This window comes from Trichomycterus rosablanca, chromosome 20, assembly GCF_030014385.1.
Source record: "Trichomycterus rosablanca isolate fTriRos1 chromosome 20, fTriRos1.hap1, whole genome shotgun sequence".
Taxonomy (NCBI): Eukaryota; Metazoa; Chordata; class Actinopteri; order Siluriformes; family Trichomycteridae; genus Trichomycterus; species Trichomycterus rosablanca.
Window position 1 is genome coordinate 21,133,056 of NC_086007.1, and position 27,011 is coordinate 21,160,066.

The following is a 27,011-nucleotide window of genomic DNA, read 5'->3' on the forward strand; positions in this document are numbered from 1 at the left end:
AGATAGATAGATAGATAGATAGATAGATAGATAAGTAATTGTATTGATGATTTTTAACACCGACTTTAGATTGATGGATGGATGGATGGATGGATGGATGGATGGATGGATAGATAGATAGATAGATAGATAGATAGATAGATAGATAGATAGATAGATAGATAGATAGATAGATAGATAGATTAGTAATTGTATTAATTTTTAACACCGACTTTAAATAGATGGAGGGATCGATGGATGGATGGATAGACAGACAGACAACAACTCAAGCAGCAACTCAAGGTACGTTAAAGTAAGAAGTTTTAAAGTAAGTATTACTGTAATTGTAATGCAAATAAAGTTTACTCAAATTAATAAGATGTATCAATTTTAATAACACCGGCTTTGTCTGAAACATCTTTCAGGAAAATGGATGGCTATTTACACCTAGCTTTAAGTAAGCAAATTTGTAGGTGTGTTTCCCTACAATGGATTGACGCCACCTATGGTTTATTCCTGCCTAGCGCCTAAATATTTTTTTTATTAAAAGTGAATAAATATTTAATAAATATTTAAACACGTTATGTTGAAGTTGAAGTTTGCGGTTATGTCAGTATGACAGTATTGTTTTGTTTATTAGCTTTATTAGCCTGAAGCTAAACAGGAGGATGTTGTTTACACCGCCTCATCACTTAACCCCGCCCACACTGAGAGAGTCTGCTGCACCATCATGCACTACAGCCCGCATCACATCGTACACAGTACCGCCTCGGATAGGAACCCACTTGAGACGAGAAGTGAAGAAGCTTGCAATGGAGAAATTCTAGGTTTCTAGAAAATCGTAGTGCACTTGATGGAAACAGCCAGCGATGGAGATGAACACACGCATGCTGTGCTTTATTTTGCCTGAGACAGAAACAGCACTCGGGTCGGATCGGGGTTCGCATGAACGGAGCTACTAGTTTCTGGGGGGTTTTTGTAGGATGTGGACAAGATTCACGTGTGTTGGAATATGGCTACAGATGAAGTGTTGTTTCGTTGGTAAGAGCACGATGGGAGTTTGAGAATTCTTGCCATGCTTCAGGCATCCTCATCTGATCTGTTCCCTACCTGAGGGGCATGGCAGGAAATACAAGCTGCCTATATTTAGCCGCTTTGTCGACCTTGTGCACATAACTGAGTCTAATTTACATCTGCATTTTCTGGACAGTACATTGGCAGTGGTGAGGCTTGAACCGACAACCTTCTGATTACTGGACCAGTACCTTAACCACTAGGCTACAGCTGAATGAAGGAAGAATGCTGTTTATGTCTGGCATGCTTGATGGAAAATGTGTTGATCAGTTGAAAGGGGATTTACTCATATACTGATTAAACCTGTTTCTAAAGGTCCCAGGACAGACTTTGGTCCACCTTAAATCTATTTAGATATACCCCCATCCCAAACTGAACAACTGTTCTATTCGATCTGGCTTGTTTTCTCAGGGCCCTTGGATTCATCCCTTAATTCCACAACTTTACATTTACATTTTTGGCATTTAGCAGACGCCTTTATCCAAGCGACAGTCTGAGAAATTGAGGTGGGGCTTGAACCAGTGAACCTCTGATTACTGGACCAGTACTTTAGGAAATACTGTTTATGTCTGGCATGCTTGATGGAGAATGTGTTGATCAGTTAATCAGTATAGAGTCATTTTGAAAGGGGATTTACTTATATAATGATTAAACCGGTTCCTAAAGGTCCCAGGACAGACTTTGGTCCACCTTAAATCTATTTATCTATTTATATACCCCCATCCCAAACTGAACAACTGTTCTATTCGATCTGGCTTGTTTTCTTAGGGCTCTTGGATTCATTCCTTATTTCCACAACTTTACATTTACATTTTTGGCATTTAGCAGACGCCTCTATCCAAGCGACAGTCTGAAAAAGTGAGGTGGGACTTGAACCAGTGAACTTCTGATTACTGCACCAGTACTTTAGGAAATGCTGTTTATGTCTGGCATGCTTGATGGAGAATGTGTTGATCAGTTGAAAGGGGATTTACTCATATACTGATTAAACCTGTTTCTAAAGGTCCCAGGACAGACTTTGGTCCACCTTAAATCTATTTAGATATACTCCCATCCCAAACTGAACAACTGTTCTATTCGATCTGGCTTGTTTTCTCAGGGTCCTTGGATTCATCCCTTATTTCCACAACTTTACATTTACATTTCTGGCATTTAGCAGACGCCTTTATCCAAGCAACAGTCTGAGAAAGTGAGGTGGGACTTGAACCAGCGAACTTCTGATTACTAGACCAGTACTTTAGGAAATGCTGTTCATGTCTGGCATGCTTGATGGAGAATGTGTTGATCAGTTGATCATTTCAGAGTCATTTTGAAAGGGGATTTACTTATATAATAATTAAACCTGTTTCTAAAGGTCCCAGGACAGACTTTGGTCCACCTTAAATATATTTAAATAAACCCCCCTAATCCAAACTGAACAACTGTTCTAGATCTGGCTTGTTTTCTCAGGGCCCTTGGATTCATCCCTTATTGAAGACGCCTTTATCCAAAGCGACATACATTACAGTTACAGTATATAGTCTGAGAAATTAAGGTGTGACTTGAACCAACGACCTTCTGATTACTAGCCCAGTACCCCTAACCACTAGGCTACAACTCGCCTACTGTATGACCCCTCTGTCCATCACCCAGGGACAGGTGCAAACCTAGCCAACTTGCCCATAAACAATCAGACCCTTTGGACCTCACGGATCAATAGTGTTGGTCCAACCGCGTGTCCTGGTTCGGCCATGGGTGCCAAACAAGCGAAGAGCCTGGACGATGCGGGTGCCAGTCCCCAGAGCGCGCGCTGCAGGAGAACTCCGACTCGTGAGCGCAGCAACGACACGCGCGCCTCGCTCGTGCTCCGTGCAGGAGAGAGACTGACCCGAACCGGACCTCCACCACCGTATCAGCGCAGAGTCGGGATGATCCAGGACATGATGATCATGGCCAAGCAGGGCAAACACGAGGAAGCCACGGAGATGCTCAGGACTTTAAGACAGGTAAGGGAGTCAGTTAGCTCTCACCATTATGACAGTTGACTTTTAAACTTATAAATAGGATACAGTTGCTCCCTTCAGTTCTTTCTCTAAATCCTTCAAAACAATTCAGACAAGCAAGTAACAATACTGACAAACAAGCTGACAAATTATTGGTGGTCAACATCATCATTCATCATGGGTTCAAATCCAGGCTCTGCCATGCAGCCACTGTTGGACCCTTGAGTAATGCCCTTAACCCTGTCTGCTCCAGTGGTGCTGTACAATGTTTGACCCTAACTGTTGTTTTTACCCTTTTTTGGGGGTTCTAGGTTACCTGAGATGGTCAGATCCCCCCAATTCATGGACATGCGCAACAACATATCACAAATTTCACTGAGAGTAGCCTCATAGCTCAAACAGCTTAGCTGTGTTTTCTTCTTTTGGCTCTCATATAGCTCATTTGATGAATCAGCTGACTTTTAATCTAATGGTTAGTAGGGATGTAACGATACACTCTACCCACGATGCGATGCGATACACGATACTGGGTTCACGATACGATTTTTCCCCGATTTTTTTAAACAAAATTAAATTGAAGACAAATTATGACAAAGTTTCCTTTTATTATTACTCTTTAAAAAATAAAATAAAATACAGTAGACCCTTGAGTTACGAACGGTTCACCATACGAACATTTTGGGTTACGAACGATCTTTTTCAACTTAACGTACAAACAAATTTCGGATTACGAACCGAAATTCGCGAAACACGTGACGTCACGAACAAGTTGACTCTGAGCGTCTCTCTCTCTCTCTCTCTCTCTCTCTCTCTCTCTCTCTCTCTATATATATATATATACAGTGTATCACAAAAGTGAGTACACCCCTCACATTTCTGCAAATATTTCATTATATCTTTTCATGGGACAACACTGTAGACATGAAACTTGGATATAACTTAGAGTAGTCAGTGTACAACTTGTATAGCAGTGTAGATTTACTGTCTTCTGAAAATAACTCAACACACAGCCATTAATGTCTAAATAGCTGCAACATAAGTGAGTACACCCCACAGTGAACATGTCCAAATTGTGCCCAAAGTGTCAATATTTTGTGTGACCACCATTATTATCCAGCACTGCCTTAACCCTCCTGGGCATGGAATTCACCAGAGCTGCACAGGTTGCTACTGGAATCCTCTTCCACTCCTCCATGATGACATCACGGAGCTGGTGGATGTTAGACACCTTGAACTCCTCCACCTTCCACTTGAGGATGCGCCACAGGTGCTCAATTGGGTTTAGTCCATCACCTTTACCTTCAGCTTCCTCAGCAAGGCAGTTGTCATCTTGGAGGTTGTGTTTGGGGTCGTTATCCTGTTGGAAAACTGCCATGAGGCCCAGTTTTCGAAGGGAGGGGATCATGCTCTGTTTCAGAATGTCACAGTACATGTTGGAATTCATGTTTCCCTCAATGAACTGCAGCTCCCCAGTGCCAGCAACACTCATGCAGCCCAAGACCATGATGCTACCACCACCATGCTTGACTGTAGGCAAGATACAGTTGTCTTGGTACTTCTCACCAGGGCGCCGCCACACATGCTGGACACCATCTGAGCCAAACAAGTTTATCTTGGTCTCGTCAGACCACAGGGCATTCCAGTTATCCATGTTCTTGGACTGCTTGTTTTCAGCAAACTGTTTGCTGGCTTTCTTGTGCGTCAGCTTCCTTCTGGGATGACGACCATGCAGACCGAGTTGATGCAGTGTGCGGCGTGTGGTCTGAGCACTGACAGGCTGACCTCCCACGTCTTCAACCTCTGCAGCAATGCTGGCAGCACTCATGTGTCTATGTTTTAAAGCCAACCTCTGGATATGACGCCGAACACGTGGACTCAACTTCTTTGGTCGACCCTGGCGAAGCCTGTTCCGAGTGGAACCTGTCCTGGAAAACCGCTGTATGACCTTGGCCACCATGCTGTAGCTCAGTTTCAGGGTGTTAGCAATCTTCTTATAGCCCAGGCCATCTTTGTGGAGAGCAACAATTCTATTTCTCACATCCTCAGAGAGTTCTTTGCCATGAGGTGCCATGTTGAATATCCAGTGGCCAGTATGAGAGAATTGTACCCAAAACACCAAATTTAACAGCCCTGCTCCCCATTTACACCTGGGACCTTGACACATGACACCAGAGAGGGACAACGACACATATGGGCACAATTTGGACATGTTCACTGTGGGGTGTACTCACTTATGTTGCAGCTATTTAGACATTAATGGCTGTGTGTTGAGTTATTTTCAGAAGACAGTAAATCTACACTGCTATACAAGCTGTACACTGACTACTCTATGTTATATCCAAGTTTCATGTCTATAGTGTTGTCCCATGAAAAGATATAATGAAATATTTGCAGAAATGTGAGGGGTGTACTCACTTTTGTGATACACTGTATATATATATACTGTATATATATTAGGGCTGTCAAACGATAAAAAATTTTTATCGCGATTAATCTCAGAATTGCATATAGTTAATCGCGATTAATCGCATTAAATAAAATCTGTGTAAATGTTATAGAAAACAAGGTTTTTTAAGTGAAATGTGAAAAGTGGACGTTTCTACACGAAGTGAGTGTGTTTTGACCCTTTTGGGGCTTCCATAGTTCATGGACTAGCGTGCTTGACTCCGGTATTCAGTGCCGTAACAGATTAAGTTAATAAAGTGTTTTGCTCCCGACAACTTGTGAATATACCGTGTATTTATTTCTTTATTATGCAAGTGCATCCCTACGACGCTCAGTTATATTATTTTAACAAACCGCAAATGAACAACGGTGGCAAGTCCGACATTAAAACGTTGGTTCTACCAGTCAAGTCTCAACATGAACTAGAATTTGCGTTAACGGCACAATTTTTTTTAATCGCGTTAAATTGAGATTGCGTTAATGCGTTATTATCGCGTTAACTTCGACAGCCCTAATATATATATATATACAGTGTATCACAAAAGTGAGTACACCCCTCACATTTCTGCAGATATTTAAGTATATCTTTTCATGGGACAACACTGACAAAATGACACTTTGACACAATGAAAAGTAGTCTGTGTGCAGCTTATATAACAGTGTAAATTTATTCTTCCCTCAAAATAACTCAATATACAGCCATTAATGTCTAAACCACCGGCAACAAAAGTGAGTACACCCCTAAGAGACTACACCCCTAAATGTCCAAATTGAGCACTGCTTGTCATTTTCCCTCTAAAATGTCATGTGATTTGTTAGTGTTACTAGGTCTCAGGTGTGCATAGGGAGCAGGTGTGTTCAATTTAGTAGTACAGCTCTCACACTCTCTCATACTGGTCACTGAAAGTTCCAACATGGCACCTCATGGCAAAGAACTCTCTGAGGATCTTAAAAGACGAATTGTTGCGCTACATGAAGATGGCCAAGGCTGCAAGAAGATTGCCAACACCCTGAAACTGAGCTGCAGCACAGTGGCCAAGATCATCCAGCGTTTTAAAAGAGCAGGGTCCACTCAGAACAGACCTCGCGTTGGTCGTCCAAAGAAGCTGAGTGCACGTGCTCAGCGTCACATCCAACTGCTGTCTTTGAAAGATAGGCGCAGGAGTGCTGTCAGCATTGCTGCAGAGATTGAAACGGTGGGGGGTCAGCCTGTCAGTGCTCAGACCATACGCCGCACACTACATCAAATTGGTCTGCATGGCTGTCACCCCAGAAGGAAGCCTCTTCTGAAGTCTCTACACAAGAAAGCCCGCAAACAGTTTGCTGGAGACATGTCAACAAAGGACATGGATTACTGGAACCATGTCCTATGGTCTGATGAGACCAAGATTAATTTGTTTGGTTCAGATGGTCTCAAGCATGTGTGGCGGCAATCAGGTGAGGAGTACAAAGATAAGTGTGTCATGCCTACAGTCAAGCATGGTGGTGGGAATGCCATGGTCTGGTGCTGCATGAGTGCAGCAGGTGTTGGGGAGTTACATTTCATTGAGGGACACATGAACTCCAATATGTACTGTGAAATACTGAAGCAGAGCATGATCCCCTCCCTCCGGAAACTGGGTCGCAGGGCAGTGTTCCAGCATGATAATTACCCCAAACACACCTCTAAGACGACCACTGCTTTATTGAAGAGGCTGAGGGTAAAGGTGATGGACTGGCCAAGCATGTCTCCAGACCTAAACCCAATAGAACATCTTTGGGGCATCCTCAAGCGGAAGGTGGAGGAGCGCAAAGTCTCGAATATCCGCCAGCTCCGTGATGTCGTCATGGAGGAGTGGAAAAGCATTCCAGTGGCAACCTGTGAAGCTCTGGTAAACTCCATGCCCAGGAGAGTTAAGGCAGTTCTGGGAAATAATGGTGGCCACACAAAATATTGTCACTTCAGGAACTTTCACTAAGGGGTGTACTCACTTTTGTTGCCGGTGGTTTAGACATTAATGGCTGTATATTGAGTTATTTTGAGGGAAGAATAAATTTACACTGTTATATAAGCTGCACACAGACTACTTTTCATTGTGTCAAAGTGTCATTTTGTCAGTGTTGTCCCATGAAAAGATATACTTAAATATCTGCAGAAATGTGAGGGGTGTACTCACTTTTGTGATACACTGTATATATATATATATACGTATATATATATATATATATATATACACACAGCGGACAGTGTTTTTCTGGTGTTTTCGATATATTTTGTAAAATTAAATATTAAAATGTCCCCAAAGAATGTGCAGAGAAAGCGCAGTGGTGAGAAAATGAACAAATCTATTACTATTTGTTGTTGTATAATTACTCCTGCCAGTAGCTGTCACTGTGTATCAGACAGAGGGGACAGTGAGTGAGAGAGAAGAAGGAATTATACATTTTATAAAAAAAGAAGGAAATGTATTATGGTGTATGGTACAGCACACGTACTGTACTGAAATGTGGTGTGTGTTTTATGTACTGTACAGTACTACTGTGTGTGGTTTATTATTGTTTATTACAGGATTGTCTATTCTATTATTAGGATTTAATGGAAAATATACTTGTATTTATAACAAAAATGACAATTTAAGACATTAGAAAGGTTAGGTAAGGGGGTGGTTTGGGAAGTCTAGCACGGATTAATTGTATTTACATTATTTCTTATGGAAAAAATAGGTTTAACTAACGAACATTTTGACTTAAGAACAGCCCTTCGGAACCAATTAAATTCATAAGTCAAGGGTCTACTGTACTGTATTTGTGCTTATCTTTTATTTATCTAAATAATGAATGCCCTTTTATTTTTATTATTATTGAGGTACGTAGGTACAAACTATGCAAAACAATGCTGCACATTTTCCTTTTTGTTTAAAAAAAAACTGAAATGAAACAAATCCCACATAAAATATTATTAAATAAAGAAAGTATCCTCACATAAATACATTTGGCTGGAAAATTCAGAACCTGGCAACCCTTAAGTGACGTCAACCAGGCGAGGTGAATAGCGCCAGTGCCCTCTGCTGTTTAAAGTGAATATCGATTCATTATACACGTAAACCGATTGGAATCGTTACACATGTGAATCGATTTTTAACTGTCTTGTGGTGCATCGTTACATCTCTAGTTAGTAGTTCATGACCCTGTTTGAGAAAAGACTTAATTTGTTTTGGTAACTCAGCAGTTAAGGGTCTAATCAAAAGGTTGTGAGTTATCACTGTTGGACTTTTGAGCGTGGTTTTTAATTAGGAACTGTTTAATTGAAAGTAAGTTCAGATAATAGATGATTCTATCTATTATTATATTATAATCATGTTTACGTTCTTGATGCACGTTCGCTTGAAATCACAAACCCAAGACGTTGACATCCAGAGCGGTTGTCATTACTGGTCCCTGTATGTGCCCTGTTGTTTTGGAAAAACAACAAGACCCATGGGTAAAGCAGATTAAATTCACATTCAGGTTGGTTCCTTTTCAGAAGTGTGTAATTGATTTGGGTTAATGTTTGCCACACAATAAAAAAAAAAAAATTATATATATATATATATATATATATATATATATATATATATATACACCGATCAGCCTTGTTTCTACACACACTGTCCATTTCATCAGCTCCACTTACCATATAGAAGCACTTTGTAGTTTTACAATTACTAACTGTTTCTCTGCATGCTTTGTTAGTCCCCTTTCATGCTGTTCTTTAATGGTCAGGACCCCCACAGAACAGGTAATATTTGGGTGGTGGATCATTCTCAGCATTGCAGTGACACTGACATGGTGGTGGTGTGTTAGTGTGTTGGATCAGACACAGCAGCGCTGATGGAGTTTTTAAATACCGTGTCCACTCACTGTCCACTCTGTTAGACACTTCTACCTAGTTGGTCCACCTTGTAGATGTAAAGTCAGAGACGATCGCTCATCTATTGCTGCTGTTTAAATTGGTTATCTTCTAGACCTCCATCAGTGATCACAGGACGCTGCCCACGGGGCGCTGTTGGCTGGATGTTTTTGGTTGGTGGACTATTCTCAGTCCAGCAGTGACAGTGAGGTGTTTAAAAACTCCATCAGCGCTGCTGTGTCTGATCCACTCATACCAGCACAACACACACTAACACACCACCACCATGTCAGTGTCACTGCAGTGCTGAGAATCATCCACCACCTAAATAATACCTGCTCTGTGGTGGTCCTGTGGGGGTCCTGACCATTGAGAATATCATGAAAGGGGGCTAACAAAGCATGGTAAGTGGAGTTGATAAAATGGACAGTGAGTTTAGAGGAGGTGGTTTTAATGTTATGGCTGGTGTATTTATATATATATATGAAAATACGCAGTTATAAAAATTAACATTGGAATTGCATCATTTACAGTATTACAGTATTATCTGTCCCACCCCAAGTGCACTGTAAAGTTATAAAATCATGTTTTTGTGAGTATGGGTGATTAATTGTGGCTTGATAGGTAAAATTTGCAGTTATATCCATTCAAATTCAAATCCACAAGACAATAAAGTGTGCTTAAAGTCTAGGGGTCTGAATACTTTCTGAATCTACCACGTTTAAGTGATACTTCAATTAAACAGAGCTGACAGTAAACCATCCTAGTATACAGTTGAAATCTAAATAAAACAACCAAAAAATACCTGAGAAGTAAAAACAATTATTTCTCTTTCTGCAGGATCTGGGAATGGAGTCAACGTCTCTGGATGATGTTCTCTATCGCTATGCTAGTTTCCGGAACCTGGTGGACCCAATTACTCATGACCTCATTATCAGTCTGGCCAGATATGTCCACTGTCCCAAGACGGTAAAATCATTTTTTGTTTTTTAATTTAAATAATTCACTTACTTTTTCCACTAAAATGTGTTGCGTGACAATGATGTGTAGCCTAAACCAGGTAAAGAAAACTGCGCCCCTAGCAGGCACAACTGGCAGTGCCTGCAGCAGACAAAATTGGCAACAAATCTGCTGGGTGGGAAAAGACTGGACTAAAAAAAAGGGGTGGGGTCTTCACACTGTGTAAGGACCCTGGTTAGCAGCCCAAGGCGCCTGTACAGAAGTGGAGGAACGTATTCTTTCTGTTATTTGAATGACCCACAACTTCCTCTTTATCTTCTTTCCTTTCCTTGCTTGGGTAGGAGGGCGATGCTCTCGGAGCGATGGAAAAGGTGTGCCGGCAGCTTACCTACCACCTGAGTCCACATTCACAGTGGAGGCGCCAGGGCCTGCTGAAGAGGAAACCACAGGCCTGGTAAGCACAAAAAGCAGATGAGCAGCGGGGGAGCGAGGGGGTAAGGTGGTGACTGTTGAAAGTTGAAAGAGCATGTTGAATTACAACCCCAAATCAGAAAAAGTTGGGACAGCATGTAAAATATAAATAATAAAAAACACAGAGTTTCTCACATTTACTTTGACTTTTAGATTTCATGTTTTATCTGCTCAACTTCATTTCATTTATTAATAAACATCCATTCCTGCATTTCAGGCCTGCAACATGTTCCATTCCTTCTCACAGTACACAAGACGTTTTGGCACCGAGGAGACCAAGTGATTTAGTGTTTCAGCTTTTATTTTGTCTCATTCTTCCTGCAAACACGTCTTAAGATGTGCAACAGTACGGGGTCGTCGTTGTCACATTTCTCGTTTCAAAATTCTCCACACGTTCTCTATTGGGGACAGGTCAGGACTGCAGGCAGGCCCGTCCAGTACCTGTACCCTCTTCTTCCGCAGCCATGCCTTTGTAATGTGTGCAGCATGTGGTTTTGCATCGTCTTGTAGAAAATTACATGGACGTCCCTGGAAAAGATGACGTCTTGAAGGCAGCATATGTTGCTCTAAGATCTCAATGTACTTTTCTGCATGAATGCTGCCATCACAGAAGTGTAAATTACCTTTGCCAAGGGCACTGACACAGCCCCATACCATGACAGACCCTGGCTTTTGGACTTGTTGCTGATAACAGTCTTTGGTATGGAGCACACGCTGTCCATTTTTTCCAAAAAAGACCTGTAATGCTGATTCATCTGACCACAATACACGTTTCCACTGTGTATCCTACATGCCTCAGAGCCCAGAGAAGTCGACGCCGCTTCTGGACATGGTTAACATAAGGCTTCTTTTTTGCACAGTAAAGTTTTAAGTGGCGTTTGTGCATGTAACTCTGTATTGTAGTGTTTGATAAAGGTTTGCTAAAGTAATCCCTCACCCATGTGGTTATATCAGCTATTGTTGAGTGGCGGTTCTTGATGCAGTGCCGTCTGAGGGATTGGCGTTCAGCTTAAGCTTGCGCCCTTGGCCTTTACGCACTGTACGCACTAAATTTCCTCCTGATTCCTTGAGTCGTTTAATAATAGTATGCACTGTAGAGGGAGAAATATGCAAATCCCTTCCAATCTTTCTTTGAGGTTCATTGTTTTTAAACATTTTAATCTTTTTCTCACACATTGTAGCCAAACTGGAGATCCTCTGATCATCTTTGCTCATCAAAGACTCAGCCTTTTCTGGATGCTGCTTTTGTACCAAACCATGATTACAATCACCTGTTTGGAATCACATCATTATTTAGTTTTTTCACCTCATTACTAGCCCTAAATTGCCCCCGTCCCATCTTTTTTTTGGAATGTGTGGAGGCATATTAACAAATGAAATGAAGTTGACCAGACAAAACATGAAATATCTCAGGTTCATCCTGTCTACAATCAAATGGAAGTCAAAGTAAATGTAAGGAACACTGCATTTTTATTTTATTTGTATTTGCCACCATGTACTGTCCTATTTACCACTATATGGCCAAAAGTATGTGGACACCCCACATCACAAGACCTCCTTCCTTCATTTAAGCTCCATTCCAATCCAGTACTAATGATTGCGATGACTCATTTACTTTTAAATCCACTCAAGTTCGATGCTGAGTTCATTTATTAAATTAGTCTGTATAGAAATCAAATGCATTCTGGCTCCTCACGGTAAAACAGTCATCATTCTGCCAGCCATTTTTCCAAGTCCTGATTCGTCAGCACTGTCAAAGTAAACAAATTAAATATCACTGCAATAAATGAATTCTCAAACTGGCTTGTTGCCCTTGAACCACATTTAAGGGGCTCCAAAGGTGCTTCTCGGGTACTTCTAGTCCTCCTCCACTATTTACTCATTAGGAAAGGTTCACCGTTACCCTACGTTCAGACCGGCAGTGATTTCTCGTCTCTGTTTTCACACCATACGCGTCATCATCACCTTTGGAATTTGGTTGCCATGAGCACTGGCTCGTGTAACTGTACTGGCTAGTCTACAGAGCGTATAGCGGCTCATGACGAGTTCTGAATGTGTCTGTGATGCAAATCTGCATTAATGCCGGTGGGGGAAACACGCTCTTTGTTTATAGTCTGTATTTAATGAAGACTCCAGGGAGCTCTGATCTTTGGTACCAGTTTTATTTAAGTGCCACGCCTTGCTGCCCTACATCACATTAGAATTCAAGCTATTTAAAGTCTGCTTGCACTTCCAAGCTGCAATGCAATAACTGAACCAGATTAATACTGGAAATGTTAAGCCGCTCAGGTGGCGCAGCGGTAAAAAGAGACGCGCTGCAACCAGGGCTGGATTCTGAGAACATGGTATCGAATCCAGCCTTGCTTTACCGGTTCGAATCTGAGTGGCTATATGAGCAACGATTGGCCGGTTGCTCATATGGGGGGTGGGACAAAGAACCGGATGTGGGTCTCTCTCTGTCAGAATGCGATTGCGTTCTCTGCCGGCTGATTGGAGGCGCTTACACAGAGATGGGAGAGGGTGCCCTTAGGGTGTGTCTCTCCGCATGCAACGCTGGGTGGCGCCAAAACTCGTCAATGTGTGGGTGGCAAAGATGCATCTGGCTGCTGCTCGTGTTTCGGAGGGGATATGGGTTAGCTTCAATCACCTCCGTCAGGGCAGGGTTCGGCATAGACAGAGAGGAAGCACGATGCTAATTGAACAATTGGATGCGCTAAAAAGGGGAGAAAAAAGGTGTAAAAAAAAAAAAAAAAAATACTGGAAATGTTTTAACACTGCTACATTCTATTCAGGGTCACGGTGGGTCCAATTCACTAAGCAAAAGGTAGGAAACACTCTGGACAGGTTGGGTATAGTTGAATTCCAACTTAATTTAACCATTAGGAACTCAATGACTCCACAACCCTGAATATGCTTCAGCTTTAATCCAAAGATGTCTTCAAGGTGTGTTGCAACCATGGTGAAAACTAAGTAGCTGCTACAAAAACTGAGAGTTCAATGCTGAGTTCATTTATTAAATTAGTCCATATTTAAATCAAATGCTTTCTGGCTCCCTCACAGTAAAACAGTCATCATTCTGCCAGCCATATTTCTAAATTGATTTGTCAGCACTGTCAAAGTAAACAAATTAAATATCACAGCAATAAATGATTTCTCAGACCGGATTTTTGCCCTCAAACCACATTTAGAATAGAATTTGGATAGGCTGCTGTGGTTCATGTTAAAGCAGGTCTGGGATCATCTTGCTGAAGTAATCCCAATATACACCTTTACATTTACAGCATTTAGCAGACGCTTTTATCCAAAGTGACTTACAGTTGTGACCATATATAATCCAAGCAATTGAGGGTTGAGGGCCTTGCTCAAGGACCCAACAGTGGCAACCTGGCTGGCTTGTACCAGCTTTGACTTACAGTTGTGACCATATACAATCCAAGCAATTGAGGGTTGAGGGCCTTGCTCAAGGATCCAACAGTGGCATCCTGGTAGGTGTTAGACTTGTACCAGCTTTTTTTTATCCAATTACTAGTCCAGTACCTTAACCACTGAGCTATTGCTGCCCCTTTGCATCAATGACCTCTTTACACATACTGTATGCAAGTTAGCCATGCCATGACGCCCTTGATATGACATCTTTTCAGTCCATCTGAGATGAGTTTGGGCCCAGAAAACTTATGTATAGAACTGATGTTTAGTTTGATGTTTCTCTTTGCATAAAAGAGTTTCAGGTTAAGTTTCTTGACGCAGTGGTGGACTGTGTTAAGTGACAACGGTTTTTTGAAATTCTCCCAAGCCCATGTGGCTATATTTATCACAGTAGCACGGTTTCTTATGCACTGTCGTCTGGGGACTCGAATGTCACTTCTGGTTTTCTTACCTTGACCTAGACAGACTGTGATTTCTCATGATTCCTTAAATCATTTGACAATATTATGTACGGTAGATGGTAAAAGAGTTGAGAAACGTTCTTTTTGACCTGACTGACAATTCTCTTACAAGGTTTGGCACAAAATAGTGAGTCCCAACCTACTTTACTTCCACAGACCGAATCTTTGGTGAACACTTCTTTGTAGCCAATCATGATTCCCTGAAAGTCTGAAAGCCATTCAGCATTGACTTTGAACACTTTGAACCCATTCGATTCATGTGCGCTAAACTTCTGTTCTTTATTAATTTATTAATCTTTGTTTACTGTTTTATCCTGGTTGGTGCTGTGATGGGTTTGGAGATAATCACGGGAACACTGGGCGCAAGTCAGAAATACACCCCGGATTTATAGACGTACAGGGGCAATTTTGAGAAACCAGTTTATTCTGAATTGGGAGGTGAGCAGAAATTAGAGAACACAACAGTTAACCAGCACAGACGTGAGGAGAACATTCTAAACTCTGATGCACAACTTACGTTTGTTACACTTAGTCATGAATTGTCTTACCACCGATTTATCCAATTTGTGGTGGCGGTGGGTCTGATTTACTGAGCGAAAGACAGGAAACACCCTGGACACACACACACACACACACACACACACACAGAGTAATACCTAGGGGGACCTTTAGCATCTCCAATGGCTGCATGTCTTTGGACTGTGGGAGGAAACCGGAGCCCCCGGAGGAAACCCACCCAGACACGAAGAGAACATGCAAACTCCACACAGAAAGGACCTGGACTGCTCCACATAAGAATCAAACCCAGGCAACAGTACTACCCACCAAGCCACTATGCCATCCATGTGGTGAATCTTCTTCATTCTATATTAAATAAGTACCAATTTGCTAATAAACCTGCTTCTTCAGTTATGGCTGACTCATTTTAATTCTTTCCGCCCATGTTTTATTAGAGAAATACATTAGCATAAGCTTTTGATCCACTCCAGTGCTGGTTTCCCCTCCCGACTGTTTCATGGAGCGTGTAGCCTCCTGCCACCCACCAGGGTTAGGGACATGACACAGGGCTGCCCGCCTTTCTGTTCCAGATCGCTCATAATGGAGAATTAGAGACATTAAACCTCATTAGTGAAGCTGTTAAGCCTACAGTTTATATCAGTAATGATTCCTAACATCTGTGTACTGATGTTTCACTTGATTGTAGCTGTGCTAATCAGTCTGAATTAGATTATACAGTTTAGAATGAAGGATTAAACCTAGTCATGTGGGTAAGCTTGTGTAAAAACCTGAGCGTGAGCTTGTTGGACATACCATTGTTATGGTATAATTATGGGCATTACTATGGAATTGTTCCCTTTTACACTTTAAGGCCTGGCAATCGGCATACTAATTAATCTTAAAGGTCATTCAATGAATCTGAGTGGGAAAGACTAAACCAAGGAGTGGGGTTGTCAACGCGGTGTGAGGACCTTGGTTGCCCAGGGTGCCTGTACAGAAGGAGCGCAGAGATCAGGGCGTGGCTCTCCATACACGGAGCTGACCTCAAGCGCGAATCCACCGAAGTATGGGAGAATAAGAAGGGATTAGTTGGCCTGCCTGCCGGCTAGGCTGAGCAGCCACATGAACAACGATTGGCCTGTTGTTCAGATATGGGTGGGATTAAGCCGGATAGGGTCTCTCTCATAACTAATGCAATTACGACCTCTGCTGACTGATTGATGCCGCCTGCACAGAGATGAGAAAAGAGTGCTCCTAGGGTGTGTGTCTCCTTACACAGTGCTGAGCTGCACTGCACTTGTCAAAAGTGTAGGTGATAAGATGCATACGTCATGCTACCCATGTGTCGGAGGGGGTGTGGGTTAGCTTTGTTCTCCTTAATCAGAGCAGGGATCGGCATTGGTATAGAGGTATAGATGATGCAATCGGTCAATTGGACGCGCTAAAAAGGGAGAAAAAGGGGAGAAAATGCACAAATAAAATTGGTGGACTGTGCACACATTGCAGGGAGTGTGTGTCAGGCAAATGTACTCTCCTTGGATGGCATTGGGGTCCCAAGCAGTGGATTGGCTATGCTAAATTGGGACCAAAAATGCATAAAAAAAGGTCATTCAATGGGGCAGAGGGTCTTCAACGTGGGGTCTTCTATGTCTGAGAAAGGAATCGACAAAACCCTACGATCAATTGGTGTTTCCTTCTGTTGTGACCCTTAGGATCAAGCAGTCGATCAAATGAAATGAAATGAATTAAAAAGAAAACTGACAGGAAACCAATTTTCCATTTTAATAAGCTTGGAGCCTGATACAGATCCAGTAGCCTATTTCCATCCTGCTCATGATGATCTTCTGTTGCTAAGCAATAGAAAATATGATGTGCAGATGTGATCTAAGCACACTTTAAGACAATGTATGTCCTGTGGTAATGTATTTAATGTCTTCCATGTAATTATCACATGTTCAAAGTGTAAAAGCCATCTGTTTTAGAATCAGACGCGAGCTAAGAGCTAAGATTTAACTAAACTTATTTATACTAAGAATAGAAGACCTTAAATATACCTTAAATATAAATATATGTATGTTTTTATCCTAACAACCTAGTTTTAGCTGCTTGGCACAGGCAGTCAGATTTTCATTTACAATCTCCTGGTACTTTATGAAGTCTATGATGCTGTGTATCTTAAAGAAGGGTTTCGGGGGCGCTCAGGTGGTGCAGCGATAAGTCACTAGCACACCCGTGCCGAGATTCTGAACTCCTGGTTCAGGTCTGAACTCCCTGGTTCAAGTCTCGGCTCTGCTACCGGTCGGCTGGGCGCCCTCTAGCAGACATAATTGGCTAAGGCCCGCCGGTCTGCTAGGGTGGGAAATGACTGATTTTAACAGGGGTGGGGCTTTGAAAGAAACCTGTTTGCCCAGGGCGCTTGCACAGCGGTGGAGGAGCACTGCTTGTTTGTGTAATAGATTCTATGGTGGCCCGCGGAGTCACGTCACAACAACATTTACAGAGTTAAATTAAAGGCGAGAACACTACAGCATTAAGGGAGAAAGCGAATACATTACCAGGAATGCAGCATTTTAATTCTGCTATCATACCATTTACATTTACATTTACATTTTCAGCATTTAGCAGACGCTTTTATCCAAAGCGACTTACACGATGAGCAGTAGAGGGTTAAGGGCCTTGCTCAGGGACCCAACAGTGGCAACTTGGAATTCTCAGCTCTGGTCAGATCTGCTACCGGTTGGGTGGGCGACCCTAGCAGGCACACTTGGCATTGGCTGCAGTACAAAATTAGCCACTAGTCTGCTGTGTGGGAAAAGACCAGACTAAAAAGGGAGCAGGGTCTTCGATGGTCCTTTCGAAGGACCTTGGTTAGGAGCCCGAAGCACAACAGGGGGTTGGTGGACTGCGCATGCAGCAGAGGGAGCGTGTGTCAGGCAAATATATCCTCAGACGCACACAGGGTATATAAAGTATAAAAGTATAAAGTATAAAATACATCAAATAATATAGCATGTGGTGGTCGCACAATTTGGAATACAGCTTAGAAAATGCATTCTCTGACTCTCTCTCACCCACCCACCTAACTTATGCCACTTTTAACACTTTATTTTAACCAAACTGCACTAACAGATTATCAATATTGTTAACTTGAAGCCCATCCTCACACCTTTATTGCCAAGCAGATTGTGGTAGATGAGACCCACTCACCTTCTGCTTTGAATTGTGTCTAACCAGGCATTCACGCTGTGCACACGATGGGAAATTATACTAACACTGCCAGCACACTACATTATCTTCCAGAACACTGTACTGCTCACACTACAAAATTGTACCAGCACAGAAACAATTAGGGAAGTATTAAAATATAAAATGTACACGTTTAGGTCCACCTGCTCTATTATTTAATCAGCCAGTCATTTTTAGTTACCTGATTGCTTTTTGCTTCCTTTGCTGCTGACCTCCACTCCTGACCGAGGAGAGCCGTGACTAACACACGCCCCCTCTGACACGTGTGCAGTGGCCCACTTCTGCTTTTTTACCTGCCCGAGTTCATATTCATATCTGTATCGTGCGTATTGAGAGGGTGTATTGAAAGAATATTTGCTGGCTTGTTAAAAAAAATAGCTTTGCTATCAGCCGGTCGGTCACCCACACAGGCATAATCGGCTATGTCCGAGGGAGGACAGGCTGAAGGGATAGCTTATTACTGGTACAATTGCGGCCTCTGCTGGCTGGTTAATAAACGCCTGCAATGAGACAGGGAATAATGGAGATCAGTGTGTAATTCTGTACGTGATATGAACCGCCTTAAGACAGGTAAAAAAGCAGTTGGCTACTACACGTGTCGGTTCAGGCATCTGCAGCATTAAAGGAGATACAGCTGAGTAATTGGATATGACTGGATTGGAAGGAAAACAGGAAAATGTATACAGATAAATAAAAAAATAAGCATCATGGGAGACATTACCATCACATTTATAGGTCTCATGAAACATAGGATTCTTTTTAGAAGTGGGAATATTTATATTTATCATCGGCAGCATATTTTCAACCTTGGATCACAATTGAAATCAGCTGTTGTCCACCTACCGTGACTACATGTTCTGTTTATCGTCTTAACGGACTGCCTCCAAAATTATTTTTATTCGAAATCTGTTTTTACTTAGTAGGCCATTAAATTGAAGCAAACATTCTGTTTTTCATTCTCTTTCACATTGTGTTCTCTGTGCAGCGAGTGCTGTGCTTTATTTGCTGTTCTGCTGTAACGCTCTGCCTGATCAACATCATACGGATAAACATCTGTACAACTTGCTCTTAGATCCCTGATGTTTGATAGACCTCTTTAAGTTGTAACAGTGCTTTGAAGGTTAAAATCGCATGAAGCGTTTGGCACGTGTCCAAAGTTTGTGGTTTTTTGTGTTTTTTATTATGCAAAACATTCTCAATCCAAGGAGGAATTAATATTTGGCATTTGCATTTAAGCTGGGAAACAGTCCTGACAGAACTTTCAGAAGTTTTTTTTTTTTAATGTATTTTACCCCTTTTTCTCCCACTTTTAGCGCATCCAATTTCTACCCGTCAATCATCCTCTCACTAATGCTGGTCCCTGCTCCCGATTGGGGAGGACGAGGCTGCTCCACGCCCCCTCCGAGACGTGCACAGCAATCGAACATCTTATCACCTACACTTGACGAGCGCAGTGTGGTACGGTGCTGTGCGTGGAGGGCCACACCCCCTACCGCACTCCTTCCCCATCTCCGTGCAGGCGCCACCAACCAGCCAGCAAAGGTCGTAATCGCACTAGTCTGAGAGAGAGTCCCCATCCGGCTTTTAGTCCCGCCCCCATCTGAACAACCTGCCAATCGTTGTTCATGTAGCCACTCAGCCTTCAGCCGGCAAAGGCAGAGCCGAGATTCGATACGACGTATTCGAGATCCAGCTCTGGTTGCAGCGTGTTTTCACCGCTGCTCCACCTGAGTGGCCAGAAGTTTTTTTTTTTTTTTTTATCAACGTGAGTGAGGACTAGAGTGCTAGAGTCCAGATTTTACTTGTTGGGGCCAGATAGAGAAAAAAAAATGCAATTATAAGTCTACTTGATTACTATCAATGACACCAACTTTTTATTCATCTTTGACAGTGTTGATTAAACTAAGATTTTGTTTCCTAGTGAATAATCCTTGGATTTAAACCTCATAACACTCCACCATTACAGTTTATTAAATTAAACATACACATTTACCTCTGAAATCAGTAAAAAATATATAAATTTTCTAGGGCTGTCGAAGTTAACGCGATAATAACGCATTAACGCGACCTCAATTTAACGCGATTAAAAAAATTAGTGCCATTAACGCAAATTCTAGTTCATGTTGACACTTGACTGGTAGAACAAACGTTTTAATGTCGGACTTGCCACCGTTTTTCATTTGCGGTTTGTTAACATAATGTAACCGATCGTGGTAGTGATGCACTTGCATAATAAAGAAATAAATACACGCTATATTCACAAGTTGTCGGGAGCAGAACACTTTATTACACTTAATTAACTTCTTCTTCTGTACCGAATACCGGAAAGCTGAGTCGAGCACGTTAGTTCATGAACTATGGAAGCCCCAAAGGGTCAAAACACACTCACTTCGTGTAGAAACGTCCATCAAACCATCGTCACGATACAACCACAGACAAGTCTGATACAATAACTACGCCTTATCCCACCTAAAGCACCGCTGATCTACAATGTTTGCTGATGGAGAAATTCTAACCTACAATCTGACATTTACTGCCTAGTATGTGAGTAAATAAACTCCCTTACAGTTTTCTCTTGTCCCAGCAGTTTTTAACATAAGTACATTTAGCATAAAATGTGTTCACCATTTTAATTGTAACATTTCACTTAAAAATCCTTGTTTTCTATAACATTTACACAGATTTTTTTTAATGCGATTAATCGCGATTAACTATATGAAATTCTGAGATTAATCGCGATTAAAAATTTTAATCGTTTGACAGCCCTAAAATTTTCCCAACATGCCTACAATCTTTCTCTGTTGTTTGTTTGCAGCCGCCATGTTTGTCCAGAAGTTGAGGAACATTAATGAAGTTGTAACGTCGTTAATATTTTGATATTGGAAGCCTAATACACTGTTTTTGTGTCATAGCGACATCCAGTGTTTAAACTAGGAGTTTATTTTTTAAAAATCTGTCGAAATTTCATTTTATTTAAAAAAAAAAAAAAAACTCACGAACATAGGCGTTTCTACATTGTGGGCCAATATGGCAGATATGGCGCTTGTATTGTCAAAGTCCTGCACTGTTTTTTGATGGGGGGGACAATAAATAGAGCAAATCCTGAGGGGTACACCAGAGGTGCTGCCAAAAGTACTAAAGTAGTGTTTTTTTAATGTTTTAAAAATGCTACAAGTTACAATTTTCATCCAATAATACCAAGAATGTCCTGTAAATGGCACACTATGGGTGTGTTCGAAACCCTAGGGAGCTGCCTTGCTGTCTTACTGTCAGCTGCCTAAGTAGAGAGGATTCTAATAAGTCATCGACTCATAAGGCAGCTTATTTGAACGCACTACATAGACAGCGATAACATCGGGTTTCGCTTACTAAGCTAACACAGTTAGCATCATGCCATTCAAACCAAAGGGTGAGGTGGCACAACGCGCTAGCATGTCAAATAACGTCGCCCTCCGTCTACCGAAAACGGTTAAACTGTCCCTGACAAGCCCGAACTTGCAAATGAATACACTTGTACAAGTTTATACAAATTAAAAATCAATAATAATTTATTTACATTAGAAAATAACTCCGTTTGTTTCCCCGCACAAAACACTTTTATTTTTCTCACTCGTTCTTGAGTCAAAATAACGATGAAATTTTAAGATACCTTACTAGACACCTTATTAAGGCATCTAGGATTTCGAACGGCCTCCTTCTCGGGAGCGCGCATAGGATGACGTAAAATGCTGTCTATGTAGAGAGCTCACTAGGTTTTCGAACACACCCTATGTCATGATGATATCAGGGGGAAGAATTCCCCTGTTTGGGAATTCCATATGGCCTGTTTTGGTACAATTGTTCCCTGGTCTAGAAGGGTAACCATATTTAGGATAGGTGCTTAGGTATAGCACGGGTCGCTTGGACATAGAAACAACTACTATGTGGAATTTCAATTGATTTATAATGAATCGTCCCGTAGAGTAGCAGACAGTGGAAAAGAAACATAACATGAAAAGGAATCTATACTGGAACTGAAAGGATTAGTGATGGGACAGCTGAGTCAGTCATGACTGATTTAACAAATTGAGAAACTGAGAAATCACCAAACTATGGTAGAAATTGTTCCAATTTGACTAGCATGTCTCCTTCAACATGTGTAGAGGTAGCACTGTCGCCTCACAGCAAGAAGGTCCTGGGTTTTATCCCCAGGTGGGCGGTCTGGGTCCTTTCTGTGTAGAGTTTGTGTGTTTTCCCTCTGTCTACATGGGTTTCCTCCGGGATCTCCGGTTTCCTCCTACTCGGTTGGTATTCCTCCACTGCTCTGAGTCACTGTTGCTGAGTCAAGGAGGTCCCCTGTTTGGCCTTCTACCCTTTTGACATGGCCAGTTGTGTCTGTTGAGTGTCCAGCCACGGTAGTGGTAGGCTAATAAAACGACTGCATCCCCCAATAAGCAGTATTGTTTTTGCTACAACAGCTGGATGTTGTTTTACATTTCCATTCTAATTATTTGCAACTTTTTGTCTCTTTCTCAGTCTAAAAGCTGTTATTTCTAGCCCACCAGCCAGTGGCACATTAGACCTCTCTGGCATTCCTCTGGGCGTGAAGGACATGGAGCGACTTTGCTCGCACCTCCAGCGGTACGCATCTCGTGTCTCCAGCCTCGAACTGGGATTCACGGAGCTCACAGACGAGGCCTTCCTCCTGCTACTCCCCACACTCGCTTCCCTGCCTCGTCTTGAGACGCTGGCGCTCAACGGCAACAGGCTGACCCGTGCCGTACTCAAGGAGCTCACGGACTCTCTGAAGGACCCCGAGAGCTTCCCCAGCGTGACGTGGATAGACCTCGGGAACAACGTGGACATCTTCTCGCTTCCGCAGTCTTTCCTGGTGAGCCTGCGCAAGCGGTGCCCCAAGCAGGGCAACCTGCCGACCATCCAGGAGTTCGGGGAGAGCCAGGCGAGCGAGCAGGAAAACCGCCCGGACGGGGATGACACGGATAACACGGACAACACAGACGACACGAACAAAACGCTGAGCCTGGGCGAACTCCGGTCTGAGGTGGAGTGCGAGATGGAAGGCGAGATGGAGATCGAAGAGATGATGGAGGAGCTGCTGGAATTCGACAGGGAAGTGCGAGGGAAAGACGACGAGGATAGCGTGTGGACCATGGAGGAGCTGAGGGCAGCGAGGAGGCCGCCTGAACAACAAAACTGTGAGAAACGAGCGACTAAGGCCGAAGGTGAGGAGGACACACATAGCAGGAGCTCACTGATATCCTGTTCCAGTCAGTCACAGGACTCGTCAGCTCGGTTCGGGCCCGTGAGAAAGGATTCTGGTGTGGATCAGGTGTCTTTGGGTAACCAGACCTGATTATATTTGCTTTAAGGGAAATATGTAGCCATTAAATCTATCTTTTCCAAAGGGTAGAAGGTCCTGAAAGACTTTGCCTTGCATTAGATAGGTCAGAGTGATAAAAGAACATATATCAAGGTGACCTAATAAGGGACACTCTAGTAATCAATGATATATAATGTATATCATACTTAAAATGAAAATGTATACCACTTATGAGGTACAATGATACTATACGTTTAATATTCTTAACTTAAATGCATTCTTTTTCAGGTGAAGCCCCTTGCTTATACTGTCCTGATGATGGACATTCGACTATGTGCCTGTTCAAAATTTCTAGACAGAAATGTGTTTAAATGTATGCGTGCATGACTAAGAGTCTGAATGAGAGTGCACGCACCTGCTTACCATTGAAATACTGAAAAATGGAGAAGATTAAATATGGAACCCAGGATTATTAGTCCCTCTTGGACACTATATGGCCAAAAGTACAAACCCCATTTTCATAGAAGTTAGACCATCTATGGATGGATGGATGGATGAATAGATAGATAGGATCTGAGGGTACATATGGAGGTGTCATTTTGGTATACATTGTAGGCTGGTATAGATTGTAAGTAAAAAAAAACAAAGTATAAATTATAAAGTGAACTACAGTGCAAATATAAAAAAATGTGCTAATGGATGTACCGAAAGGTGTGTATGTGCCTGTCTGTGCATACACACAATTGTGCACACACAATTGTGCACACCCACATGCGTAGATATATACATGTACACGTGCCACAATTCTGTTACATTCAGTCTCCAGTTCCTCCCCACCCCCCTGCATAGAGTTAAAGAGCCTAATGGCTCTGGGGACAAAGGATTTTCTGAGTCTGTCCGTAGAGCAGAATCTCTTGATGTATGCTCAATAATCCAGGGACACAAATCCACAAAGTTGAATCAGTTCATCTGGACACAAGTTTGTTGTAGACTCATCCAAGTGACTTCTTCAGTCTGAGCTGGTGGTGAATACCCCAACCTTATATGCAGACGATTTGCATAACAATGAAACCGGTGATTAGGTCCATATTCAAATCACAATGACCATTAATTACAATGAACTAAACAGGGGAAACTAAACAGCCACTGGCGAAACGGATGGCCCAACATAGAAGATCGGCCTCTTCTGGCCAGGACTGCGTGGTTTACACTCACCTGCAAGCCAGCAGCCACTCATTTAATGATGACGATGTGCAGATCCTTGACGAGGAGAAACGCTGGTTTGAACGGGGAGTCAAAAAGGCCATCTATGTGAAGAGGGAACGACCATCCCTGAACCGAGGAGGGGGCCTAAGAGTACATATCTCACCATCTTACAATGCCGTAATAGGAGCTATAGGCACACATGGCTATTGTAATTAATGGTCATTGTGATTTGAATATGGACCTGATCACCGGTTTCATTGTTATGCAATGGGAGGTGATCAGGCGTTATGCAAATCGTCTGCATATAAGGTTGGGGTATTCACCACCAGCTCAGACTGAAGAAGTCACTTGGATGAGTGACGAAACGTATCTCTACAACAAACTTGTGTCCAGATGAACTGATTTAACTTTGTGGATGTTCTGTGACAGTAGTCTGTTACTAAACACACTTGTTGTGTGCAGTGGGTGGTTTTGATTGTCCATAATGGACAAGTCCTTCTCTCTGTCACAGTTGCTAGTGATTCCAACTCTATTCCGACCACTACTTCGGCTCTCCTGACCAGTTTGTCCAACCGTGTTGCATCCCTCCTCTTAATGCTGCCTCCCCAGCACACCACAGCATAGAAGAGAGCGCCAGTGACCATGGATTGATAAAACATCTGCAGTTTCTTACATATGTTAATTGTTAGATAAGGTCCCAACTTTTTAAGAAATGGGGTTTGTATGTAAACACCCACAAGGATTTGGACAGTGTCTTTGGGAATTCAGTCACTTACTTAAGAACGTTTGTCAGTTCAGGCACTGATGTTGGACTGGCTGGGAATTGGCATTCCAATTCATCCCAACAGTGTGTTGTGGAGGTAAGGAACAAGCCATTTTTGGAACTCGCTTTGTGCACTGGAACAGAAAAACATTCCCAAACTGTTGCCACAAAGTTGTAAGCATTGGAATATTTAATATAATTGATTTTCTACACCTGTTATTAATGTGTGTGGCTAAAACACCAGAACTTTACATTTGGGAGGGTGTTCGCATGGCCATATAGTGTGTCCTTCTGTATCTATGCATTGAAAAGAAGAATAAAGTCTGTTGAGAATTCATAACATATTCAGGTCCAATGTCTCAGAATAATGATGTGTTTAAAACATGTTCCAGAGATATCAAGTTAAATTTAAGTTAAAGAAGCGACAGTGTTTTATGATGGAAAGGCACCAAAGACAGAACCTCTCAATGAACTGCTGTATAATTCAAACCTATGGGTTATATTTTAATATAAGCATCCAACGTATGTATATACATATATGTTATTTACCATAATGTAGATGATCTAGATCATAGATCTGTAGATTTAGTCACCAGGACCTTTTTCAGATCTAGATCTAATATATTCTGATCTATTTTATAGTGATACATTAAGAATACATTCGTTAATTTTATTTATTTATTTTGCTAATGGCTTTATTCTCTTTAGGGTTCTGCAAGGATCTGTGCCACTCGGGTACACAAAGCGGGAACATACAGTAGACATGGAACCACTATTGCAGGGCAACAGACGCTCATCTAAGGGGCAATTTAGAGCAGCTAATCCACTACGTCTACTTAATGTTTTCGGGAGGTGGATAGAAACCAGATATTGTTTATCCGGGGCAGGGTTTTTTAAGCCAGGTCCACAAAAAAGCATGCAGCTGTGCTGTAGAGCGCCCACTCCATCAGCTGTGCCACACTGCCACCTATATTAAGTAACCGTTCTCCCCTGATCTAGTGATATCCAATTACCCTGATTGCGTTACGCTTCACCTTTATTGATACAACCCCCAATTGCTGACTGAGGAGCTTCGCAACTGACAAGCCCCCTCCGACACGTGTGCAGTACCGACTGCCTCTTTTCACCTGCATGAGGCGAGTTCATATGCGGATCAGCCTTGTGCACGGAGTGCCACACCCTGATCAACGCATTATCCCCCAATCCTGCACCAGTTATGAGGAACCCTGGTCCGGCTCGTCCCACCCTGTGAACAACAGCCAATCGTTGTTCATGTAGCCGACCAGCCCAGCCGGATGGCAGAGCTGAGATT

General features: G+C 42.3%; 1 protein-coding gene across 3 annotated transcripts; it reads left to right on the forward strand.

The window, feature by feature from the left end:
• The first annotated feature begins 1,941 nt into the window (after positions 1-1,941).
• lrrc75a (leucine rich repeat containing 75A) lies at positions 1,942-26,496 on the forward strand. Of its 3 annotated transcripts, none has more exons than XM_063017087.1 (5): positions 1,942-3,038; positions 10,189-10,317; positions 10,650-10,762; positions 22,926-23,632; positions 26,408-26,496. In XM_063017087.1, exons 1-5 carry the CDS (start codon positions 2,784-2,786, stop codon positions 26,458-26,460), a joined length of 1,257 nt encoding a protein of 418 aa, XP_062873157.1. In that variant the 5' UTR covers positions 1,942-2,783; the 3' UTR covers positions 26,461-26,496. The 3 variants fall into 3 exon arrangements, with proteins under 3 accessions (XP_062873157.1, XP_062873156.1, XP_062873155.1); XM_063017086.1 differs by lacking the exon at positions 26,408-26,496 and adding an exon at positions 24,019-24,386; XM_063017085.1 differs by lacking the exon at positions 26,408-26,496 and having other exon boundaries at positions 22,926-23,785.
• The last annotated feature ends 515 nt before the right edge of the window (positions 26,497-27,011 follow it).

Excerpts from the sequence above, each read along its gene's own strand:
- lrrc75a (XM_063017085.1), top strand. The coding sequence starts at position 2,784 with ATGGGTGCCAAACAAGCGAAGAGCCTGGACGATGCGGGTGCCAGTCCC. Across the intron at positions 3,039-10,188 it reads TGCTCAGGACTTTAAGACAG|GATCTGGGAATGGAGTCAAC; the intron begins GTAAGGGAGTCA and ends CTCTTTCTGCAG. Across the intron at positions 10,763-22,925 it reads AAGAGGAAACCACAGGCCTG|TCTAAAAGCTGTTATTTCTA; the intron begins GTAAGCACAAAA and ends TCTCTTTCTCAG.